Source organism: Crocuta crocuta, unplaced genomic scaffold, assembly GCF_008692635.1.
Source record: "Crocuta crocuta isolate KB4526 unplaced genomic scaffold, BGI_CrCroc_1.0 scaffold167, whole genome shotgun sequence".
NCBI lineage: Eukaryota > Metazoa > Chordata > Mammalia > Carnivora > Hyaenidae > Crocuta > Crocuta crocuta.
In genome coordinates, this window is record NW_027532406.1 from 12,644,094 (window position 1) to 12,667,050 (window position 22,957).

Here is a 22,957-nt window from a genome sequence, read left to right on the forward strand (position 1 = left end):
CTATTTAGGATCCCAGAAATATCACCAAATGTTTACAGAATTGAGACTAAAAGTATAATTTTCCTTTGTTATCTAAATACATTTATTTCCGTTATCAGCTTTGCTAGTCCATTTTTTTCCTACCAAGATTGTCCTGTTAATGATCTCTTTTCTTCACACCACTTTGCTATTGTTTGTTTTTACCACAAAGACAAAATTATAATTTTTTTTCATTGAAAGAACGATGCAAGTTACTTGGGAAGACAACACATGATTTATAATTTTTAAAAAAATTCTGTAAATATTTTAAATTGTTCCAAAAATAACTGCTGACAAATGTTCTAAATGTTTAAAAATGTGCTTTTGTTATGATTGCTTTTAATAAGTATTCAATATTTATGAGTCTCTGGTTTTTCTCTAAATATTGACATTTGTTAGTCATTACCAGGAATACTGTATGTTTAAAAGTTGCCAAGTAAACTATAAAAATATCTGGGAGTTACTCCTTGGGTATATCCAAACTATAGATTGGCCATTTGAAATCTCTAAGACTGATGGAGCTTCCGTGTAAGGCAAAATCTACTGCTGATGGACCTCTCTTGCGGGTAGTAAATTTTATTGTTAGTAACGCCACCACAATCTTTTATGGCAAAGGTAGTACACTGTGTCTGGAAAAGGGCAAAGCCAATCTTAGCATTTGCTAAAATGGCAGAAAATTTGCATATGGGTGTAATGATGCATTGAGTACCTTTTATGCTAGGTTAAGAATACAGAGATTACCAAGGCGGCACCCTCCCTCAAAGAGTTCCTGCCTTTTAGTATAGCGCTTTGTATGGTTTCTTGCTTGTTTGTTTTCCCCTAGGTAACTGAATAGTATAGTATTACATTAAGAGTTAGTAGGTACAGAGGTGGGGTAGGGAGGGTGGGGAAGACAAGATGGTGATTGGACTGTGACTCTTCATGAAAAAGAAATGAAAATCAAAGGTTTTGGCAGAAGAAACCTTTTTGTTTTCTTTCCTTTTGTTTTTAAGTCTTTTTTTCTTTTGGAGGAACAGTTATTTTAGGAAATCACACATATAATGTAAATATTTTACAAATGGTATAATTGAAGTGACAATAAGAAATGGCATTGGCAACAAGATGACCTGACCAGGACATTTTATCCTTTTTCTTTAGTACTATGCCTATGTATACAGATTGAATTGAGATACCTTTGCCATATTTTAGAAGCTGGTAGCTCTGGAAGTTGCAGTGAGGCTCTCAGGTCATTTAGATACTAAACACAGGGAGATTCTGCCTCATTAACATATATTAACATAAACCCACTTCAAATTGTGATTTTAAATGTTATGAAAACATCAAAAGGTGTTACAATTTTATTTTCTACTGAGTTAACTTTCTAACATTATGAATGCTCTTGATTTTAGTAATGAAGCAGGGCCGGACTTTCAGATAAAGGTGGAAGTGTATAGCTGCTGTACAGAAGAATCTTCTATAACCAACACACCAAAAAAACTAGCCAAGAAACTGAAGACCTCTATAAGTAAAGCTACAGGGAAGAAAATAAATTCGGCGCTTCAAGAAGATCATGAAACATGCTTATCCTATAGTTCTGCTATTTCGTAAGTTTTTAATACAGTATTTACAGTGACATAGTATTACTAGATATTTGTGACATTTTAAAGTATTGTATGTGGAGTAGAAGTTTACATTTTAAATGGAAATAACGTCTTGAAGCAGAAACAAAACTGACACTTAACCCAACTGAGGTATCCTTAATAACTTCCTTTGAAAATAGGAAGTTGCGGGCGCCTGGGTGGCTTAGTCGGTTAAGCGTCCGACTTTTGCTTGGGTCACGATCTCGCGGTTCGTGGGTTCGAGCCCCGCGTCGGGCTCTGTGCTGACTGCCAGTTCAGAGCCTGGAGCCTGTTTCTGTCTGTGACTCCCTCTCTCTCTGACCCTCCCCTGCTCACGCTGTCTCTCTCTCTCTCCTAGAAATAAATAAAGATATTTAAAAAAAAAAGAAAATAGGAAGTTGGGTAACAATGTTTTTTAGTGATTTGGAATTCCAGTATCTACCACAAAAGCTGAGATATATATTTTTTTAAGCTTATTTATTTATTTTAAGAGAGAGAGAATCCCACAGAGGCTTCATGCTGCCAGCGCATAGTCTGACACAGGGTTCGATTTCACAGACTGAAATCATGACCTGAGTCAAAATCAAGAGTCGGATGCTTAACCTACTGAGCCAGCCAGGCACCCTGAAATGTTTTTCTCAAAAAGGGACTATCTTTATGTCAGAGTGTTTGCTGTGTGTCAGTCTACTAACTGGATTTCCATATATATCATGCATTCATCTTAACAGTTCTTTAACAATATTTTATCTCTTGATAACAAGACCTCATTACTATAATCACATGTAACAAAATAAAAAATAAGTCCTAATATCATCTGATATCCAGTCTGTATTCAAATTACCCCAATTGTGAAAATGTCCTCTTATAATTTGTGTAAATCAGGATCCACATAAGTTCTACAGTATTGCATTTGAGTGATTCTTTTAGATTTCTTTTAGTCTTTAATGACTTCCTGTCTACTTTTTTCTTGCCATTATTTATTGAAGAAATCAGATATTGTAGAATTTTCCATATTTTGAGTTTAGCTAATTGCATCTTTGTGGTCCTTCTAAATATCTTTCTTTATCCCCTGTGTTTGGTAGATCTAGAGGACTGATTTGATTCAGGTTTTTTTAGTCAATAATACTTCACATTGATTATAGGTACTTCCTACTGTCCCCATTAGGAGGACTTGTCCCACTTGCACTTATGTTCAAATTGACCGGTGTTCAGGTGTTGCCAGCTTAATCCATCCATTATAAAGATCCCTATCAATCTAATGATTTTAGCAGCTATTGCTGATTATTTCATTAGGGATTATAATTTGGTGACTTTCTAAATTTGTCATTCATTTTTTTTTTTTAACTTGGACAAGTTTAAACTTTGATCTCAAGAAGAACTTTCTTTCATGAACTCTCTGGGTATAAGTGCAAAACACTAATGGAGGAAAGGGAGAAAATATACTTGATTCTTTTATTTACACAATTTTAGAATAATAAATTGATGTCCTAGCAACCATAGAGGTAATCAGTGTTTTCTTTTATTTGAACTCTTGAATTATTCTATGTATTTCTGTTTCAATCTGTTATAGTTGTTATTCTCTTTGAAGCCAAGTTGTCCCATCCTTGATTAGTGGGAAACCTTCAGCTGATTCCTGCAGCTTTTGACAAAGCCTAGTCTCTGATAGCTTCTTTGCTTTTCTGACACAAGATGACCACATTCATCTTGTATCTTTCTTTAGGGAATCCTGGTTTCTTTCACATACTTTCCTTAAACATTGTATGTATTACTTCACAAACAGTTTTATGTTTCTTTTCTTTTTTTAAAATGTTTATTTATTTACTTTGACAGAGAGGGAGAGAGAGCATGAGTGGGGGAGGGGCAGAGAGTGAGGGAGAGAGAGAGAATCCCAAGCAGGCTTCAGGCTCAGCCCGGAGCCTGAAGTGGGGCTCAATCTCATGATCGTGAGATCATGACCTGAGCCAAAATCAAGAGTCAGATGCTTAACCTCCTGAGCCAGCCAGGCACCCCTATGTTTATGTTACCTGAGAAAACTGTTGATTGGTCTACATTCCCAGAATTTCTTTGCATATCTGAGTAGAGTTGGCTTTTTAGCGTGTCAGTAACTTTACCATGATTACAAAAAACAAAACATTTCAGGTATGGAAAATGTCTTGGGATTCTAGCCTGTAGCTTTCAGTCTATTTTGCTTAAAACCCATGCTAAGAAATACATTCATGACTGAACATACAGCAGCATAAGCAGACAGATTTCATGAGGTAGTACTTAGCCCTACCTATTTATAATACTGTGATCAGACTTTTCTATTTTTAATTTTTTAAAAATGCTGTTTATGAATCATAAATTGATGTAATGATCCATTGAATGGGTCTCATCCACTGAAAAATGGTCATAGAAAATGTAAGCCTTTTCTCATAAAAATGTCATTAAAAAGTAGGAAAAGGATCCTTTAAATTTCTTTAGAATTAAGGCTTTTCTAGATTAAGACATGTCAAGAATTTGCTGCAAGGTGCTTTAATTCAACTGTAAAGTAGTACAGCTATTTCTTTTTGGTTATTTCTAGGTTGAAACATAGATTTTAGAAATGAAAGAGACATTAGAGATAATCACTGAGTTCAGTAATTTTAAAAGTTTTTTAAGCAGCAGAAGTCTTTATTCAAAACACTGATAGGACCAGTAATATCCTGGACAAGTTACATTGTTCCCTGGGTCTCAGTTTTCTCATATGATAGGGAAGGATGCTTAGACACAGTCATTTATTAGCTGCTTGCTTAGAGACATTTCTAGGTTTTCATATACCTTAAAGCATGTAAAAGCAGAGATTGGCTTCAAATCTCATTTTAAAACCTCTTTGTTTGGCAATGAAGACTTAACATTTTATCCTGCCATTTATTATTTGTGTGACCAAGGGCAGATGAATTTATTCTCTGGGTCTTTGCTTTTCGCTCTGTAAAATGTGAACAATAATAATAATAATGATGTAATAATATCTAACTCCATTGGATCGTTATGAGGTTCAGAAAGATAATCCATACTTGCTATTTAGTTAAGCATGTTTTTAAAATTCAGGTATAATTGGCATATAACATATTAGCATCAGGTATATGCAATATAATGATTCAATTTTGTACACCCTAAGAAATGATCACTGGTGCCTCGTCTTAAGTTCACCACACAGAATTACAAATTTTTTTTTCTTGTGATGAGAACTTTTAAGATTTACACTCTTAGCAGCTTTCAAATATTTAATATAGTATTTAGTACAATATAGCACAAATATTAATATAATATCAACTCAAATATTAATCAGTACAATAGTAACTGTAGATACCATGCTATAAATTACATCCTCTTGACTTATTTTATTTGTTTATTTATTTTTTAAACATTTATTTATTTTTGAGAGACAGAGAGAAACAGAGCACAAGCTGGTAAGGGGCAGAGAGAGGGGGAGACACAGAATCCAAAGCAGGCACCAGGCTCTGAGCTATCAGTACAGAGCCCGACGTGAGCTTGACATGAGAGCTTGAACTCATGAGCTATAGGATCATGACCTGAGCCAAAGTTAATTGCTTAACTGACAGAGCCACCTAGGTGCCCCAATTATTTTAAATAATGCTGCAGTGAACATAGGGGTATATACACCTTTTTGAATTAGTGTTTTCATTTTCTTCAGATAAATACCCAGGAGTGGAATTGTTACATCAAACTCAAAAGGTTCTGCACAGTGAGGGTAATCATCAACAAAATGAATAGGCAGCCTACTGAATGAGACAAGATATTTTCAAATCATGTATCTGCTAAGGGTTAGGACTTAACAGCAAAAAAAAAAAAAAAAAAAAGCCAATTAAAATATAGGCAGAAGATCTTAATAGATGCTTTTCCAAAGAAGACATATGAATGACTAAAAGGCACATGAAAATATGCTCAACATCAAAAATCATCAGGGAAATGTAAATTAAAACCACAATGAGATATCACCTCATACCTATTAGAATAGCTATTATCAAAAAGATAAGAAATAACTATTGGTAAGAAAATGGGGACCCTGCTGCACTGTTGGTAAGAATGTAAATTGGTGCAACCATTATGAAAAACAGTATGGAGTTTCCTCAAAAATTAATGATTGGAAAAAAAATATAGTAAGCATTTGAGAATTGTAGCTCTTTCCATTATTGTTATTATTTTTACTGTTCTGAGACTAGTGCTTTTTCTGAATTTTTTCTGCAAACTCATGCTGAAACGTTGCAGTTTAAAAACAACATAGGATTATAGAATGTAAACAGATACTTTAAAATTTAAAACCATTATTTATAATTTCATGGGAGATAACCTGAGTGATGTTAGAAATTGCATTTAACCTCTATTTTTCTTTGAAGCCTGGAGGAATTTTTGAGAATGATATTATTGGTGTTAAGTTTTTTAAAATAGTGAATGACATATTTGTCTTGAAGTGTTCATTTTCCTATTAGATTTGTTATTTTACTTGGTTTATACCTGAATCCAAACACTGATTTTCTTTGTGAACATTCTCCCATGCAATTTGCATGCCATTGCTTATTGATAGCAATTAAAGTTAGTCAAAGAAAAAATAAATCTTTTACATTTCACTGAATCATCTTTTGCTAATACGTATATTCTACTGAGTTTCTGGTGTGAATTCAGACTAAAGTCATAGCTCAGGATCACTCTTAACTGATAATTCCTTAACTGACCACTTGAGCACCATATAGGAGTTGGAGAATAGCACTAGTGATCAGAATACATAAGGGATCAGTTTTTTTTCTTTAATAGTAATCTAGTTCAGTGAGAAGATTCCCAATATGGCTTTTAATTTTTAACTAAAATGGGCATAAAAGATCAAATTTGGGCTGTATAGATCTTCTCTAATAATATGGCATATGACCAAATATAGCTGTTCTTTATGCGTTTTTTAGACTACGATTTAAAGTAGTCATTTATTTTTTCATACCATTTTTGAACCAGTCTCCCTCCCCCCTACAAATATTATAACAATTGGTCTATTTGATTAAAAAAATGTAGCTGATTAAACTTGGGAACTCAATATTAGGGTTGGCTAAAAGGAATGAGTGTAATGTTTTAGTAAGAAAATGTTATCCTGACAAGAATGTTTTAAAAGTGAGATCATTGTTGGTTTTGGAAGCACTGGCATTGTAATTAGTCATGGTTTAAAAATGAAGCAACTTGAAATATCATTATAAAGTATTGTTTGATCTGAAAGAAGACAGTGAACATTTTTGGTAATTTTTAGCATGCTTCCTGATGTGATTCATTTATTGATTTTGTTTGTGGAATCTCACTTACTGAAATTCCTTTAGCCAGATTTTCCCAGTGTCTCTAATAGCTGAGTTTACTACTTTATGCTCCTTGAGAACTATTTAGAACATTATTCATCACTGTATAAATATACATCATTTTAAACAATCATTTTGTGACAGCTCATAAAGTTAAGAGTGATTATTTATTTGACAAAAAGGTGCGTTAACTTAAAAAAATAAGCCACTATACTACATTTTAAATTAGGTTGAAGTTATAAAACAAGTATCTTAACATTTGTCCAGAATAAATGGATTATTTATGTTTTGAGGAACAATGATATTAATGTTTTGGTCACGTGAAAGATAATGCAGAGCTCAAACGTAACTAAGGAGTTACTCAGCCATTGGATATAATTTCTTCATTCATTTACTCATCTTAGAAATGATTATTCTGCAGTTATATCCTATGGTACATTGTATTCCAAGGTCAATGAGTTCTGCTCCCTGGACTCAAAATTCTTGCAGTGGTGAAATATAGTCGCTTGTATCTGTTTTAACAGAAAAAGTACCATAATTTTAAACCATTTCTTAATGAAGTATAAAGGTAGTAAGTATAGTATAGAGGGCTTTTCTTTCCAATATACTACTTGGTAGGTATAGGCAAGTCAATTATATTCTCTGAACTTCAGTTTCTTCATCTGAAAATATGGACCAAGTTATCTGCCCTGCCTACGTCAAGTAGTTATTGTGAATCTTTAGAAACATATTGATTGTCAAAATATCATAAGCTGTGCCTATGTGCTATTATAATGCTTTGTGTGTCTCTGATTTTTATGGGAGATTTCCAGCGTACTACCACTTCACCGCATTTATTATTTGATTATAAAAATACTCAAATAGAATCTAGAAGAGAAAAAAGTTATTCACACTTCACTCTAAATCAAATACTTTTTATAATTTTGAACTGATATTTTTCCAGGTTTTTAAATACCTAGCTTTGGGGGATAATTAGATATTCATAATTACACATTTGGCCTTTTTTTCTACACTTATTACAGAGTTTTCACATAATCATTAATGACCACATTATCTAGCAGTTGGTTCTTAGTTTATTTAACCATTCTTAGAAGTTGTCAGTAATCTTTTGCATATTATTTTCAGATGCATCATTCATTGGAAATAGAGGCAGATGTGTTCTATGTTTACCTGACAGCAGTTGAGGAAAACTTGTCTTAGTTACAATTATGTCTTAAGGCCTGAGAAAAAATATAAACATATATTTGGATCATCACATAATTTCAGCCTACTCTTCCACACAGATTGCTTTCTGATCCTCCTGCCTCTCCCGGGCCCTGGTGCAGGTGCATAGCATATAACCCAGCTGCTTCCTGTGCACACTCAGAGCACTAGCATTTTGTTTTTTACTAAGTATTGAAATACTGCTGTTCCTCAGGTGAAGAATACTCAAATGTTTTCAGTGGTTAATAAGAATAAATGACAATGTCACTCTGAAAAATAAACCCAAAAAGTATCTTCATCTCTTTCCCTCCCTCTCTCTGCCTCCCACCATTTCAGATATTTCTCTTGATGGACTTAAAATGACATGTAGCCTAGCCATCTAATACCTTGACCTCTCAGTTCCATGACCCTCTGCCACCAGTGATCTTGTCCTTTTGCCTGTTTCAGCCCTCCACCCCATTATTGTGCCTGGACGTTGTTGTTACTAATCATTGTATATCCTCTGTGAAACTTAGAGCAGGTATCTTGCTCCATCCACCACCTCCCACATTCCAGCTTGTTCCCTTCAGTGCTCTGCCTTGAACTTAGCTTAGACTCCGTGATTTACCACTTTATTCTTTCCTAGCCTTTTTCTCCTTATGTCCTACTTACCTTGGAAAAACCCCAACCTTGGTTAAATCTCCTTTTAGATCCTCTGCAGCTGCGTTCATGAGAACTAGATGAGGAAGCTAGAGACAAACAGTCCTAGTGACTGGTTTCACTTTAGACACACGATTAGTAACCTTGAGTGAGTTCTCAATATGACTGAGCAATCCTACTAAGTTTCCATAACTTCCACTTTACCTCTCTTCAGTGAAAGTATTTCCCATCATATTGCTCTCTCTTCTGAAGCCTCCAGTTCCCTTCCTCTCTGCTCATTCAAAGCTGATGACTTTGTCTCACATGTCACTGACCCTGATGAAGCCATCAGGAGAGAACTTTGCATATCCTCCATCTCCCCAGTCTACCAGCCTATCTGCATCTATGTCTTTATCTGCTGCTTTCCTTCCTTGGGAATTGTTTGCCTCATCTAAGGCCACCTTCTTGCACACTAGATCACATCTTGTGAACCACTCAGAAGTCAGGTCTTGCACATGTACCCCATTCCCCCACACCGTCAACTTTTCTTTTACTGCATCATGGCTACAAACATATACCTGTTGCCACATTTCACAGCTATCCTTTACAGAAAAGAGTTTTCTATATACCTAATGTCCACTTCCTCACCTTTTATTCTTAGACCACTTAAGTCAGTTTTCGTCATGTTACCTCTGTTAACTTCCCCTCTAGGAGATCATTTCTCTGGTTTTTCTTCTACCTGCGACTGTTCCTCACCTGTCTCCTTTGTTCATTGCTCTTCAGCTTAATCTGAAATTATGAAGTGTGTCTCAGTATTCAGTCCTTGGACTTCAGTTGACTTTATAACTTTAATTAAATTTCATTTGTGTACTGGTAACTCCCCAATTTAATTTTTCATTACTTTTTTTTTTTACCTCGTAACTCCAGATTTGTATATCCAGCTTCCTACCCTGTAGCCCATTTACACATCTAAATCAATTTTCTTTTTAAAAAATTTTTTTTAAAAATTTATTTTTGAGAGAGAGATAGAGACAGCATGAGCAGGGGAGGGTCAGAGAGAGAGGGAGACATGGAATCTGAAGACTGGCTCCAGGCTCTGAGCTGGCTGTCAGCACAGAGCCCGACACGGGCTTCAAACCCATGAACTGTGAGATCATGACCTGAGCCGAAGTCAGATGCTTAACCGACGAAACCACCCAGACGTCCCCTAAAACAATTTTCAACTTGACTTATCCACAACTAAACTCTCACTTCCCATGTCTAGTCTTCTTTCAGTCAGCCTCACTGCAGTTACCAACAGTTCGAGTTTTGTTCTCAGGCCAAAAGCCTTGGAATTGTTTTCAGCTCTTTTTTTTTCCCTTTCACATCCCATGTCCACACTGGGTCAACTTTAAAAATATATGAAGAATATTGCCACTTCTCACAGGCTCACCCGCTACCAGTGTAGGTCCTTGTGATCTGTTCTCCACATGGCAGCCAGAGGGATCATTTAAAAATGCACGTCAGATCATAGCAGATGCCTCTGCTCAAAACCTACCATTTGCTTCACATCTCACTCAGGATAAAATCCAGTGTCTTTCTGATGCCCTACAAAGAACTGTCATGTACAGGGTCTGCCCCCTACTTACCTTTCGGACATCACCTCTCCTCCTTCATTGTACTCCAGCCACCCTGGGTGTGGTTGTCAGACACACCTGGCATCTCTTCATTTGTATCACTTACCTTCTTATTGACAGTCAGCTGCTCCTGAAGATAACACACTGCACTAAAATGCTAATAGGGAGTCTATTTCCCCTTATTCCAGGTGGGAGTAGTTATAATGCAGTTCTGTAAAACTTGTATATCAGTGACAAATTATCACGTTGAGATAATGCTTAATATATTGGACCCTGATCACTAGACAATTAGGGATTGTTAGTAGGCGGTTTGTGCATAGTAATGTTTGCTCTTCCATTGTAACAATTGTTCTGAAATGCTTTCCACAGTTTTCTCTAATACTTTCTCAATTTTTGGGGGGGAGGATCATTGTATAACACTAGGGAAAAATAAGAGCTAACTATTGAAGGACTATAGAAACCCAGGATAAGTGAGTAATAGCAGAGAATGGCTCACACTGAGTACGAGGCTGGTGCCTTTTAGCTCTTCCAACAGTGGAGATTTTTTAGTGCCAAGTGAACTTTTCCAGAAGTTTCCGTATGAGTCTGACATTATACCAATTGTATTCAGAATGTACCTTGAAATATTAGTCCTGTGTTGTTTTGTTAAAAAATTTTTGTTGAGTTTCAGAAACAGAAACATAAATTTTCTTTTATAAACACTGATGAAAGACATTGGATATTGAGAGATATTTCTATTCTATGGTGGTTGTATATTAAAAATCAAGATAAATCAAACCATCATGCTGTACTTAGTAAAGTATTTCAATTATTTCTCAATAAAACTGGAGAAAAAATAAACCAAGAACTGTTTATCCAAGGGAGTAATGTTCTGCGGAGTATGCATTGCACCCTTACATGTATACATACTTTTTCTCTGTAGTAGAGATTCTATTAAAGATTTAGTAAGAGATGAAGAAAGTTTATGAAACATATCACCTGATACAATAAAAATTCCTACCCAATGCTTCTCTTCTACAAAGTTTGTCTCAATTTAACATGCTTTCTGATGTTTTGAATGTTGAAGTTTTACTGCTTTGGAAAATAATTAAACCAAGGAAAGTCTTGAAATAAAATTAAGGTTGCTAGCACAGAAAATATAATTATTATTGAATAAAAATGTACTTTTTATCACCACGAGGTACCAGGGTATGAAATTTATCATCAGAATTTTTAGATACTTTGGCAAGAGTACTATTTTAACACAAATAGCATCAAGGAACTATAATGGGAAAAAAATGGAATTGGTAATGAAGTCCTCCATTCTCCCATATGATGGATGAAAACCCCAATCTTTGAAGTTGGTAAACTCCAGGAAGTAAATGTGAATCTGATCCCATCACTCCCTCCTTCTTAACCTTCTCCAGTGACTTCCTATTCTACTTGGAATCAAGTCCACCCTTCTTCCAAGGCTCACAGCAAAGTCCCAGCTATCTAATCCTTGCCTGTACCTCTGATCTTGGGTCAAGTAGGGTGGTGTTTCCTGTGAACTCCCTATGCCCCAGCCACACTGCTCTACTTACAACCCTTTCTGTCTGGAATGTTTTCCCACATTCTTAGCTTAGCTCCATCGTTTTATGAGGTTATAACCATTACCCCTCAGAGGGTCCTTTCCTGTTTCTCTTTCTTAACAGGTCTCCTCAGATTTCTTACTCCTTTGTTTCATAGAAAATGTTGCATTATAATTTACAAATGCCAGTGTTTTATTTATCCCTTTGCTTGTTCTTTTTTTTTTCTCTCCCCCTTGCATCAGAATGTAATACTGAGTCCTGTTTATCATTAATGTCCCATCACCTTGCATAGGACTTGGCACATATTAGGTATTCAGTTAATATTTTTGAATGAATGGAGATCTTCCAGAGAAACATTTGTGAGTTAAACCAAATACCTTGCAGATTTTTATAAGATAAAATAGTGTAAAGAGATAAACATGCTAAGTTGATAATTCATTTATGTTTGTAATCTGTCATCTATAATATCTAAATATATTTTTCATTTTTTATTGTGGTTAAATATATATAACATAAAATTTACCATTTTAACCATTTTTAAGTGTGTAGTTAAATGGCATTAAGTGCATTCACAGGGTTGTACAACCATTCCACCATCCATCTCTAGAACTTTTTTTATCTTTCCAAACTGAAATTCTGTACCCCATAAACAATCATACTCCGATCCCCTTCCATCCAGCCACTGACAACCTTTACCTCTACTTTTTGTTTTTATGAATTGACCCGTTCTAGGGGCTTTACATGTAGAATCAAGCAGTATTTGTCCTTTTGTGATTGGCTTATTTCACTTAGCATAATAGTCTTCAAGGTTAATCCTTGTTGTAGAATGTGTCAGAATTTCCTTCCGTTTTTAAGGCTGAATAATATTCCATTGTATGTATGTATCACATTTTGTTTATTCTTTCATTCTTTGAATGGACAATTGCCCTTCTTCTACTACTTGGCTATTGTGAGCAATGCTGCTATTTATACAGGTGTACATATATCCATTTGTGTCCCTACTTTAACTTCTTTTGGGTATATGCCCAGAAGTGTAATTCCTGGGTCATATGGTAATTCTGTTTCTAATTTTTCGAGGAACCACCATACCATTTTCCATAGTGGCTGCAGCATTTCACTTTCTCATCAGCAATGCACAAAGGTTCCAGTTTGTCTACATCCTACCCAACACTTCTTATTTTCTATTTTATTTCGTTGTTTTTAATAAAACATATACTAATGGATGTGAAACCATTACAATGAACCTCTCATTGTAGGTTTTGCTTTGCATTTTCCTAATGATTCATGATCTTGGGCGTATTTTCATGTTTTTATAGGCCATTTGTATATCTTCTTTGGAGAAATGTCTATTCAAGATCTTTGCCTGGTTTTTAGTCAGGTTGTATATTTTCTGTTGTTGAACATCTAAATATTTATGTAGTAGAAAATATACTAAAATACTTAAGGCATGTCTTCTTTCTCTCTATTATTAGGGGTACAAAATATAATTTGCTAGCTCATACTACTCTGACCTTGGAAAGTGCTGAGGATAGCTTCAAGACACATAATCTGTCCATTAATGGAAATGGTGAGTACACTCTATGTATGTTATGTCAATAGATAATGTTGTGGCAGTAATACTTCCTAATTTTAATATGCTCCTCTGAAGTGGTTGTTGGCTTATCTAATGTAGGCATGCATGATTCTGTAGGTTCTTTCTAATATTGTCATTCCGTTTCCCCAAAAGAGAAAAAAGTTTTATGTTTTCTTAATGCCATTTGCCAGAGATTTGTTTGTGAGGCTAGCTTAGTGAGAACAGAAAGGTTTTGTGTATTCTAGATCCTTATCTTGGACTTGAAATTGATTACTTCAATACCCTTCTAGTTGGCTATCAAAGACCTATCTTATTTTTAAAGTTGAAATTGAGGAAGCCAACCCTTATGCTGGTAGAAACAGAGGATATAGGAGATAGGATATAGGGCTAAATTAATATTAACTGTTTTATCTCTGGATGATATTGGTAGATGTACTTTATTGAAAAAAAAATAATATAGGAAGGTGAAGAAGGGACTTAAACAATTAGAAAGGTTTGTAAAATTTAGCATGAGCATTCTCCATTCTTCCTGATTATTTTATCTATGAGGAGCAGTACAGAGTGGTAATGGTAAAGTAGTTTGGAAATATAACTTGGGTCATTTATTTTGTCCATTTTCTGAAGCAGAATATACAAAATTATGTACTACCTTAGTTGTACTTATTGTTATGAGGATGGTGGCTCTGTACTGATGAGATAGATGATTTTACAACAATATTTTTTAAGTTTTGCACTAAAACTTACATAGGGGCACCTGGGTGGCTCAGGTCGTTAAGCATCCAACTTCAGTTCAGGTCATGATCTCACGGTTCATGGGTTCGAGCCCCACATTGGGCTCTGTGCTGATAGCTCAGATCCTGGAGCCTGTCTTTGGATTCTTTGTCTCCCTCTCTCTCTGCCCTTCCCCTACTCATGCTCTGTCTCAAAAGTAAATAAAACATTGAAAAAATTACAAAAAAATAAAAGTTACATTAAAAAAGAGAAGAGTTCTTAAAATGTGAATGTACAATGTAACAAATAATTATGAGATGAATATATGCATAACTGTTTTCACGTCCAGAAAGAACATTGCCATCATTACTTCTTACTTATTCTAGGTGTAAATGTGCCCTAGTTTTTATGGTATTCACTTCCTTGCATTTATTTTTGGTTTTACCACCTCTGTGTGCTTCTCTAAATAATATAGTTTATTTTTTTCTGTGTTTGAATTTTATATGGATAAAATCACATTATGTCTTCTTAGTGACTTGGTTTTTGTTCATTCAGTATGTGTATATCTTATTTCTTATAGTATTTCATTGTATGATTATATCACTATATAACTCATTCAGTTATTTTTAATAGTTACAGGGTTCTTTAGGTTTATAGTTTCTTGAATCAGTTTTGGTAAGTTATATTTTTATACATATGTGTATATTTAGTCTAAAATTTCAGGTTTATAAGCATTAATTTTTTCATGATAGCTTTATTGAATTTCTCCAGCACCTGTAGTGATGTTTCTCCTTTCCACCTGATACTGGCGTTTTGCATGTTCTCTGTCTTTTTATTATCATTCTTGCAGTAGGCTTGTTGGTTTTTTTTTATTCAGTGGTCTGTTCTATATATTCTAGTTATTTGTTAGAAATAATTATTGTAGTCCTATTAATTACTGTGAGAAGTCTGATAAAATCTGCTGTGATTGTAGATTTTCTAGTTCTCATAGTTATGTCTATTTTTGCTTTATATTATTTGAGCCTTTACTATTTGATACACAATTTTTAAATGGTGCATTTTCTTCTACTCTTTTACCTCAAGCTTTTCTTATCTTTATATTGTAGCTATGTCTCTTCAAATAGCATTATATACTGGATTTTAATTTTTATCCAGTTTGACAGTCTTTGTGTTTTTTAATGGAGTAGTCACTTTGCATTTGATACCAAATAGTTTATAACCCATATTGTATGATATTAAATATTTATGTTTAAATCTGCCATCATATCCTGTGTTTGCTGTTGAGTCTTAATATATTTCATGGTGGCTTTTCTGTTCTTTCCTGACTTTTTAAAGGATTGATAGTTTCATCATTTCAGTTTTTCCTTGTTTGAAGTTAAGTTGTAATTCTTTTTCTCATCTTTTAGAAATTACTTCTAATGGCACTTCTAGAAATGGCATTAATCATATATGTTAAAGTCTAAAATTAAAAGATAGTTTTACAGGGTGCCTGAGTGGCTCAGTCGATTATGTGTCCAACTGTTGATTTTGGCTCATGTCATGATTTCACAGTTCATGTGATTGAGCCCCACATCACGCACGTGCTGTCTCTCTTTCTCACACACAATAAATAAGCTTTTAAAAAAAAGAGATAGTTTTACCTTTTTCTTAGACAATGCAGGGATTTTAGAACAGTTAAACTATTTCTCTGACCTGTGTGCTATTGTTATACATTAGAGTTCTATTTGATTTTTAATTTCACAAGATGTTTTATACATTTTATATTTACTTAGGTTTACCTAAAGTTTTTGTGCACTACTTGTATCTAATACCTTACATCTGGGATCATTTTTCTTATGCTTGAGGTATAATCCTTAAGAATTTCTTTTACTATGTTCCACTGATATCATACACCTTTGTTCTTATGTTTGAAGATGACTCTTTTTTGCTTTATTCTTGAAAGATATTTTTATAGGATATAGAATTTTGACAGTTTTTATTTTTTCTTTTTGAATGTTAAAGATATAATTCCACTATCTTTTGGCTTCTTTTACCAGCTGTTGAAAATCATGTCAGTGTGTCACTTTTGTTAAGGTAGCTTTCTTTTCCCTTTACCTTTGGTTTTCTGAAGTTTCATTATGATATAGGTGCAGAATTTAATTTTATTTATGCTGCTTTAGGAACTCCTTTAACTTGTTGAAAGTACTGATTGGTGTCTGGGCAAAATCTCAGTTTTCCATTAAGAGAGCCTCTGCTCCATTCTCTTTTCTCCCAGCTTGCCTGTTAAACCCGTGTCGATGGTCTCACTTTATCCTCCCTGTTTGCTACCTAAATTTAGGATGTGCTTCCTGCATGCGTTGTCAATGTTATCTTTCAGATTTTTGGTGAAGAGCATGCATTGCTGTTTCATAGCCTGTGACTAATAATTCAGATGGATAGTATATTGCTATTGTTTTTTTCCTACAGTTCTCATGATGCCTCAATTCCTTGCATTTTGGGTTATCTTCATACACTTGTCATTAAAATTAAAAGTTTACATACAGGAATGAATTGATGCAGGCACCTGGAGGAACTATCATTCGGGGCCCACTTTATCCAAAGATCATGTCTGAGTTTTTCTGGACCTCTTTTATCCCCACTTCTAGGTACTGAGAATCCTAGGCAGCAAGGCTGGTTAATTTCTGGTTCACCTCCACCCTGTTGGTGGTTCCTTTGGGATATCAGCCTAGCAGGGGGAGGATCTCCCATTAAACCAGTTACATTTTTCAGGCCCTAGACTTTGACTTCTGTTCAGCTTCCTCATCTTGCAGGATCATTAAATCATAAACTCAGACTTGCTGGGATTGGCAAATGCTCTCAGGACAAACACAGCGTCTGTGCTCACTTAACTCACTGGTTCTTATCAGATTTGTACTGGTCTTGTTACCTTTTTGTTGCTCTTGGAAGAAATTTTAAATAAATTTGATACAGCATTTCAGTAGTTTTCAGTGGGAAGATTGGTCTGCACAATCTCCTTACTCAAAATTTGAAGTCTGCAGTAGTGTTAACATTACCAATTTTATCACAAAATCTGGTAGATGAAGTTTATTGTCATTTCAACTTGTGTCAGTTTTCTGGAATTATCAATATTGCCATCATATGTTGAGTGTCTATTATATGTCAGACAGTGTTCTATGAAATATTCAGCTTTGAAAAAGAAGGAAATTCTGCAATATGTGACAACATGGATGCCCCTTGAGAACATCACGCTTACTGGAATAGCCGGTCACAGAAGGACCCCTTATGGTTCCCCTTATGTGAGGTGTCTACATAGGCAAATTCAAAGAAGCACAGGGTAGAATTGCACTTACCAGGGGAAAGGAGTTGCTAATTAACAGGTATAAAATTTCAGGTATGCAAGATGAATAGGTTCTAGAGACCTGCTATACGACCTGCTATACGTATTGTGCATTTAAAAATCTGTTAAGACGAGAGGCGCCTGGGTGGCTCAGTTGGTTGAGTGTCCGACTCTTGATTTTGACTCAGGTCATGATCTCACAGATTGTGAGTTTAAACGCCTCATTGGACTCTGCTGACAGTGCAGAGTCTGCTTGGGATTCTCTCTCTGCTTCTCCCTCTGCCTGTCCCTTGCTCTTTTGTACATGTGCTTTTTCTCTCTAAATAAACTAAAAAAAATCTGTTAAGAGGATAAATCTTCTGTTAGGTGTTTTTACCTCAATAAAATGTAAATAAGTAAACACTTTTAAGCAGTTTTCATTCCTAGTGTCTGTGGGATGTATCTGTAAAGGAAGCATTACCATGAAGTGATTAGTGGTGTGGACTGTGGTGTCATCAGCCTTGGACTCAGATTCTGGTTCCAGCACAGGCTAGTTCTGTGACCTTCACAAGTTCTTCATTTTATCGTCATGTACACTTTACAGATGGGCAAATTGCAGCCTAGAGGACATAGCATGCTAGGTCATGTAGCTAGAAAGTGGGTGAGCCAGACTTTAAATAATCCAGGACAGGCTGTACTCTGCTATGCTTTCTGGTCAGGGATGATGATTAAAGCACCTAAAGACTCAAAATACTATCCATGTGTGAATAATGGAATTGATGATGAAAGGCCCCATTCTTTCAACCAAATCGCCTGCAAAGTTGTGGAAAAGAATACAATTTATAAAGGAAGCATTAATTTTAGCAGTGATTCCTCAGTTGTCTTCAGTGTTCTGTAAGATATTACTAGATTCTTATTCAATAAAATACTCATGGGTAGATCCGCATGGACCCTATGTGGTATGGCTCTTTTTTTAGAGAAATTCAATACAGACTCACAGACTAAAGATTGTGAGAAGACCTGTGCTTAGAAGGGGGGTGATGGGCATGGAGGAGGGCACTTGTGGGGATGAGCACTGGGTGTTATATGGAAACCAACTTGACAATAAACTATAAAAAAAAAAAGAAAAGAAAAGAAAAGAAAAAAAGAACACTAACACCCAAAACTGTGGGCACTGGGGCTTGTGGACTCCACAGAAGAAAGTTAAAGAAACAATAACCCATGTGCCTAACTCTTTGTAGTAGTTATATTCCTAGAATGTGTGGTGAATTAAAATCTTGTAAATCAGTCCTATTTGGAAAAAAAAGAAATATTCTAATTTAAAGGAAACAATTTTATGCAGGAAAAAAAGCCACCATCAAATTTATGCATTAATATAAATCTATGTTAATACGTTGGGTTTTCCTGAATAAAGTTTTGTCAGTGTCTGTAAAAACGATAGGAAGTAACTATATTTTCTAAAATTTATAACGCAGTTTTATTATTCCTGATAATTGAAAGGAAAAGCTAAAATGGTATCTTCATCATCAAGAAATTTTTATTCTTTTTATAAAACAATGAAACCATACTGTGAAGATTGACTCACAGGGAACTAAGATGTCATCTGGATTCTTTCCCTTGCCTGTTTTGTTTTTGTTGTTGCTGTCAATTTTAAACACCATTTTGTTCCCCATTTGAAACTGCAAATGAATTAGATAAAATCTTTAAGTAGTAGAAAGTCAAATTGCTTTTTTTCACTTCCGGTTTCATTTCATCTTGTCCTAATGTCACCCTTGGTTAGAAAAGAAGAATTAAGTATTTGGATTAGATATGTTGTGCAGGGATGGAGACATCATGAAAATAGAAAGGGCATGATCTGGGGAGTGAGACTGCCCTGGATGTGAAATGGGAAGCCGCTATGTGACAGACACCATGATAGATGCCATTTCCACATTATTTGATTTTCACAACCCTCCTACTTAAGATGGGTAGTATTTTTAAACATGAAGACTTAGTCCTCAGCTGGGTTAAATGACTAGATGGATGTCATGTTTCTTGTCAGAGACTGCTTCTTCCACAGTGGTCGTCAGCTGTAAAGAGACCTTGGTCAGAAGGGACAGGTGATTACAGAGTAGATGGCAAGGGGTCTGCAGAAAAATGAATTCTATATCTAGTATCCCTTTCCAAGGACTGTCATCAGAAGGAAATTATTTTTCTCTACATACTATGAAATCTAAACTTTACTGGAGAAATCTAAATTTTACTGGAGAAGCACATTGTTAAAAGTGGTAGTTTCCAGGATACATTAGTGATTAGACAAACTTTATGAACTTGTCTGAAAAACTAATCATCATTTATGATTCTATTTTTTAACAAAGTGCATCCTAGCTTAAAAACAACTAGCTTACAGATATTTAGAACATAAGCCATCTATAAATCTAGGATTGCTACATAAAGAAATTTGCTTTCAAAGTTTAAATTCATAAATCACAAAGTTGAGTTCAGATGTTTTACTCAGATGCCTGCTTTTATAGAATTTTTATTTCATTTCCTGCCTGTTTTAGAAAAGGAACTTCTCCTGTATCTATTTATTTATGCCTGTGTTTTAGAATCATTGCCTGTGTCCTATTTATGCATTTATTTCTCCGAGGTCAAACCCTTATTTCTGAAAGATAGCAGCTTTACCAAGATATTAATAAACAGATTTGAACAGTCCCAGACAATTTGTTGTGCTCTATTCTTAATAATAAGCAGGCAGGTTGTTAAAATTTTTTTTTGTTTTCCTTTGTATACTTTATTTAGGCACGTCTTTTTCATGTAACTGATGTACCAAACCTTGGTATGGTATCTATATATAATAGTATTTTTACCAAAAAATGTTTTATTTTCCAGAGGTATTAAGACTTTTGTGTCAATAACCATAACAATCAATGGCTAGCGATTTTATGGGTATTACCAACAGGGATGCAGTGAAAACTTTGAAAATCATTTTTGTGTGTTCCATTGTGGGGGAAGGGCCACATATTGGGTTTTTACTTATACCCTGATATACAGAATAAATTATGCAATGCTTTCTTTCCATGCAGATGTGAAGGCTATATGCCTACTTACGCACTACATTAAAGGAGTATCTTAATGTTTTTTGAAAGTTTGAAAGAACTTTTTGAAACAATTGCAAACTTACAGAAAACTTACAAGTTAAATGTCAAGATATTTTTCCCAAAAAAATATGAGAGCAGTTTACATGATTCTCCATTGCCATCAAATATGTTAATATAGATTTCCTACTAATAGGACATTAGTTACATCACTACCACTATCCAAGTCAGTAAATGAATGTTAGCACATTACTACCATTTAATCATCAATCTCTATAAAATAAAGTGTTGCTCACTGTCCCAATAATGTTTTATGACAGAAGGATCCAGTGCAGAATCATCCATTGCATTTGATTATCATGCTTCTTTTAGTTTCTTTCAAATTGCACCATTTCAAATTCTGTCTTTTCCTGGCATTCATAACCTTCACATTAAAATTTTTTTTATAATGTTTATTTATTTATTTTGAGAGAGAGAAAAAGAGCAGGGAAGGGGCAGAGAAAGAGACAGAGAATTCCAGCAGGCTCCATGCTGTCAGTGCAAAGTCTGACATAGGGCTTGAACCACTGAATTATGAGATCAGGACCTGAGCTGAAATCAAGAGTCAGTTAACCAACTGAACCCCCAGACGGTCCAATAACCTTGATATTTTTAAGCATCATAGTCAGTTATTTTGCAAAAGGTCCCTAAATTTGGGTTTATCTGATGTTTTCTTGGGATAAGATTTGGGATATGCATCTTGGGCAGGAATATCACAGAAGTGATCCTGAGTTCTTACTGATTTCTGTCAAGTGGCGTGTAATTTTGATTCATCCCATTACTGGTAATTTTTACTTTGATCACTTGGTTAGTGTGGTGTCTGCCCAGCTTCTCTACTGTAAAGTGTCTCTTTTGTTTCCCCTTTGAAAGAACTTTTAATATATATTTTTGTGGAGGAAGGGGGTGCCTTGAAACTATGTAAGTGTATGTCTTCCTGATCTTTCAATTTATTCATTTATTTATATCAATATGGGCTCATGTTTTCCTATTTTATTGAATGTTAATATCATTGCTTGTTTTAAGATTCAAGTTTTCCCCAATTAGGCCAATGGGAACACATTCAAGAAGGGTTCTGTTGTCTTTTTTGACAATATTCTCATCATTCATCAAGTACTTCCTTGCTTTATGGCATAAAACAAGGTATTTCAGATTCATCCTGTACTTTCCTTGCCCCAGTCATGGAATCAGTCATTTTTCAGAGGAATGCTGGTTCCTTTTGATGGAAATAATATTTAGAAGACATGATCTGGGTTCTAGGTGTATTCACTGCTATCAGAGTGGTACTGTTAGAGTACCACTGTGGCTTTCCACAGGCCCTCTCAGAGGACACAGGTGCACACAGGCTTATATATTTGTTCTGTATTTCCTAATCTTTATATGTTGGAAAATGTGAGTCCATACCAGTGCATCCAGTTCTTATCTAACAGCACAGAGTTCATTCTACATGTTTGTAACTCCTTTTTCTGACAGGAAGAAATCCATCTTCTGTTACCTTTAATGCATTTTCTTCTTTGATTGGTCTTCCTGAAAGCACCCATTCTTTTACCTCCCATGAATAGATGCTCTCTTCTCCTTGCTGGAGCCTCATTCTAGGCTGCCCCTGTCCCATGTCCCTCCTTGCTGAGGCTCACACAGTTCACACAGGCCTTTACCCCAGGCTTTAAGTTCCCCTGCCTGGCTGCCCTCTCCGTGACCTCATGTGGACACCCTCCTCAGCCGGCCTGTGCTCTGACACCCCATGCCCACTGCCTCTATTCTCAGATGCCCTTCTCACTGGGCTCTGACACACTTTTCTGGGTCACTAAACGTGTGGATTGTGTCCCTGCTGCTCATAGACTCCGACTGCCATGGCTGAGTCACCTGCCAAATGTGCACACTCTCCTTACTCTTTGGGTTCTGACACCTCACATTGGGCAGCCATACCATATAGGCACTCTCATCACTCTGCTTGGGCCTTGACTTCCCACACCAGGCCACCCCCTGAAGAGAAATCCCCCATGGGCTGTGCTGCATGTCGTCCATCTTCCTCAGCCCATTCAGGCTCTGACACCTGGTGCCTGGTGGCTCTCTTACCCTCCCTATCCTGCCTGGCTCCGGCACTGGGCACAGGTGCCGGTGGGTGTGGGCTCCACCTAGTGACTTACAACTAAACTGTTCAGTAAGGGAAGGGGAAGAGGAAGGGCCAAGAGGCTTATTAAAGTATTATCTTGAAATTGTCCTCTGAAATGTTATATTCAGAGGATCACTTTGCTAGCTATTATAATGAAAATCAGAACAAAAAGTAGAATTTGACATATAAGAATCATTTTATTAGAATGTTTTTTATTTTAAATTAGTTTACTTA

The 22,957-nt window shown here is 35.5% G+C and overlaps 1 protein-coding gene across 1 annotated transcript in view; it reads left to right on the top strand.

Moving 5' to 3' along the window:
- The window catches only part of RTKN2 (rhotekin 2), a 71,613-nt gene that overhangs the window by 25,549 nt on the left and 23,107 nt on the right, over nt 1–22,957 (top strand). Inside the window, exons 6-7 of the mRNA XM_077778502.1 lie at nt 1,407–1,601; nt 13,391–13,485. Coding sequence (XP_077634628.1) covers nt 1,407–1,601; nt 13,391–13,485 — 290 coding nt within the window. The remainder of the gene's footprint in view (nt 1–1,406; nt 1,602–13,390; nt 13,486–22,957) is intronic.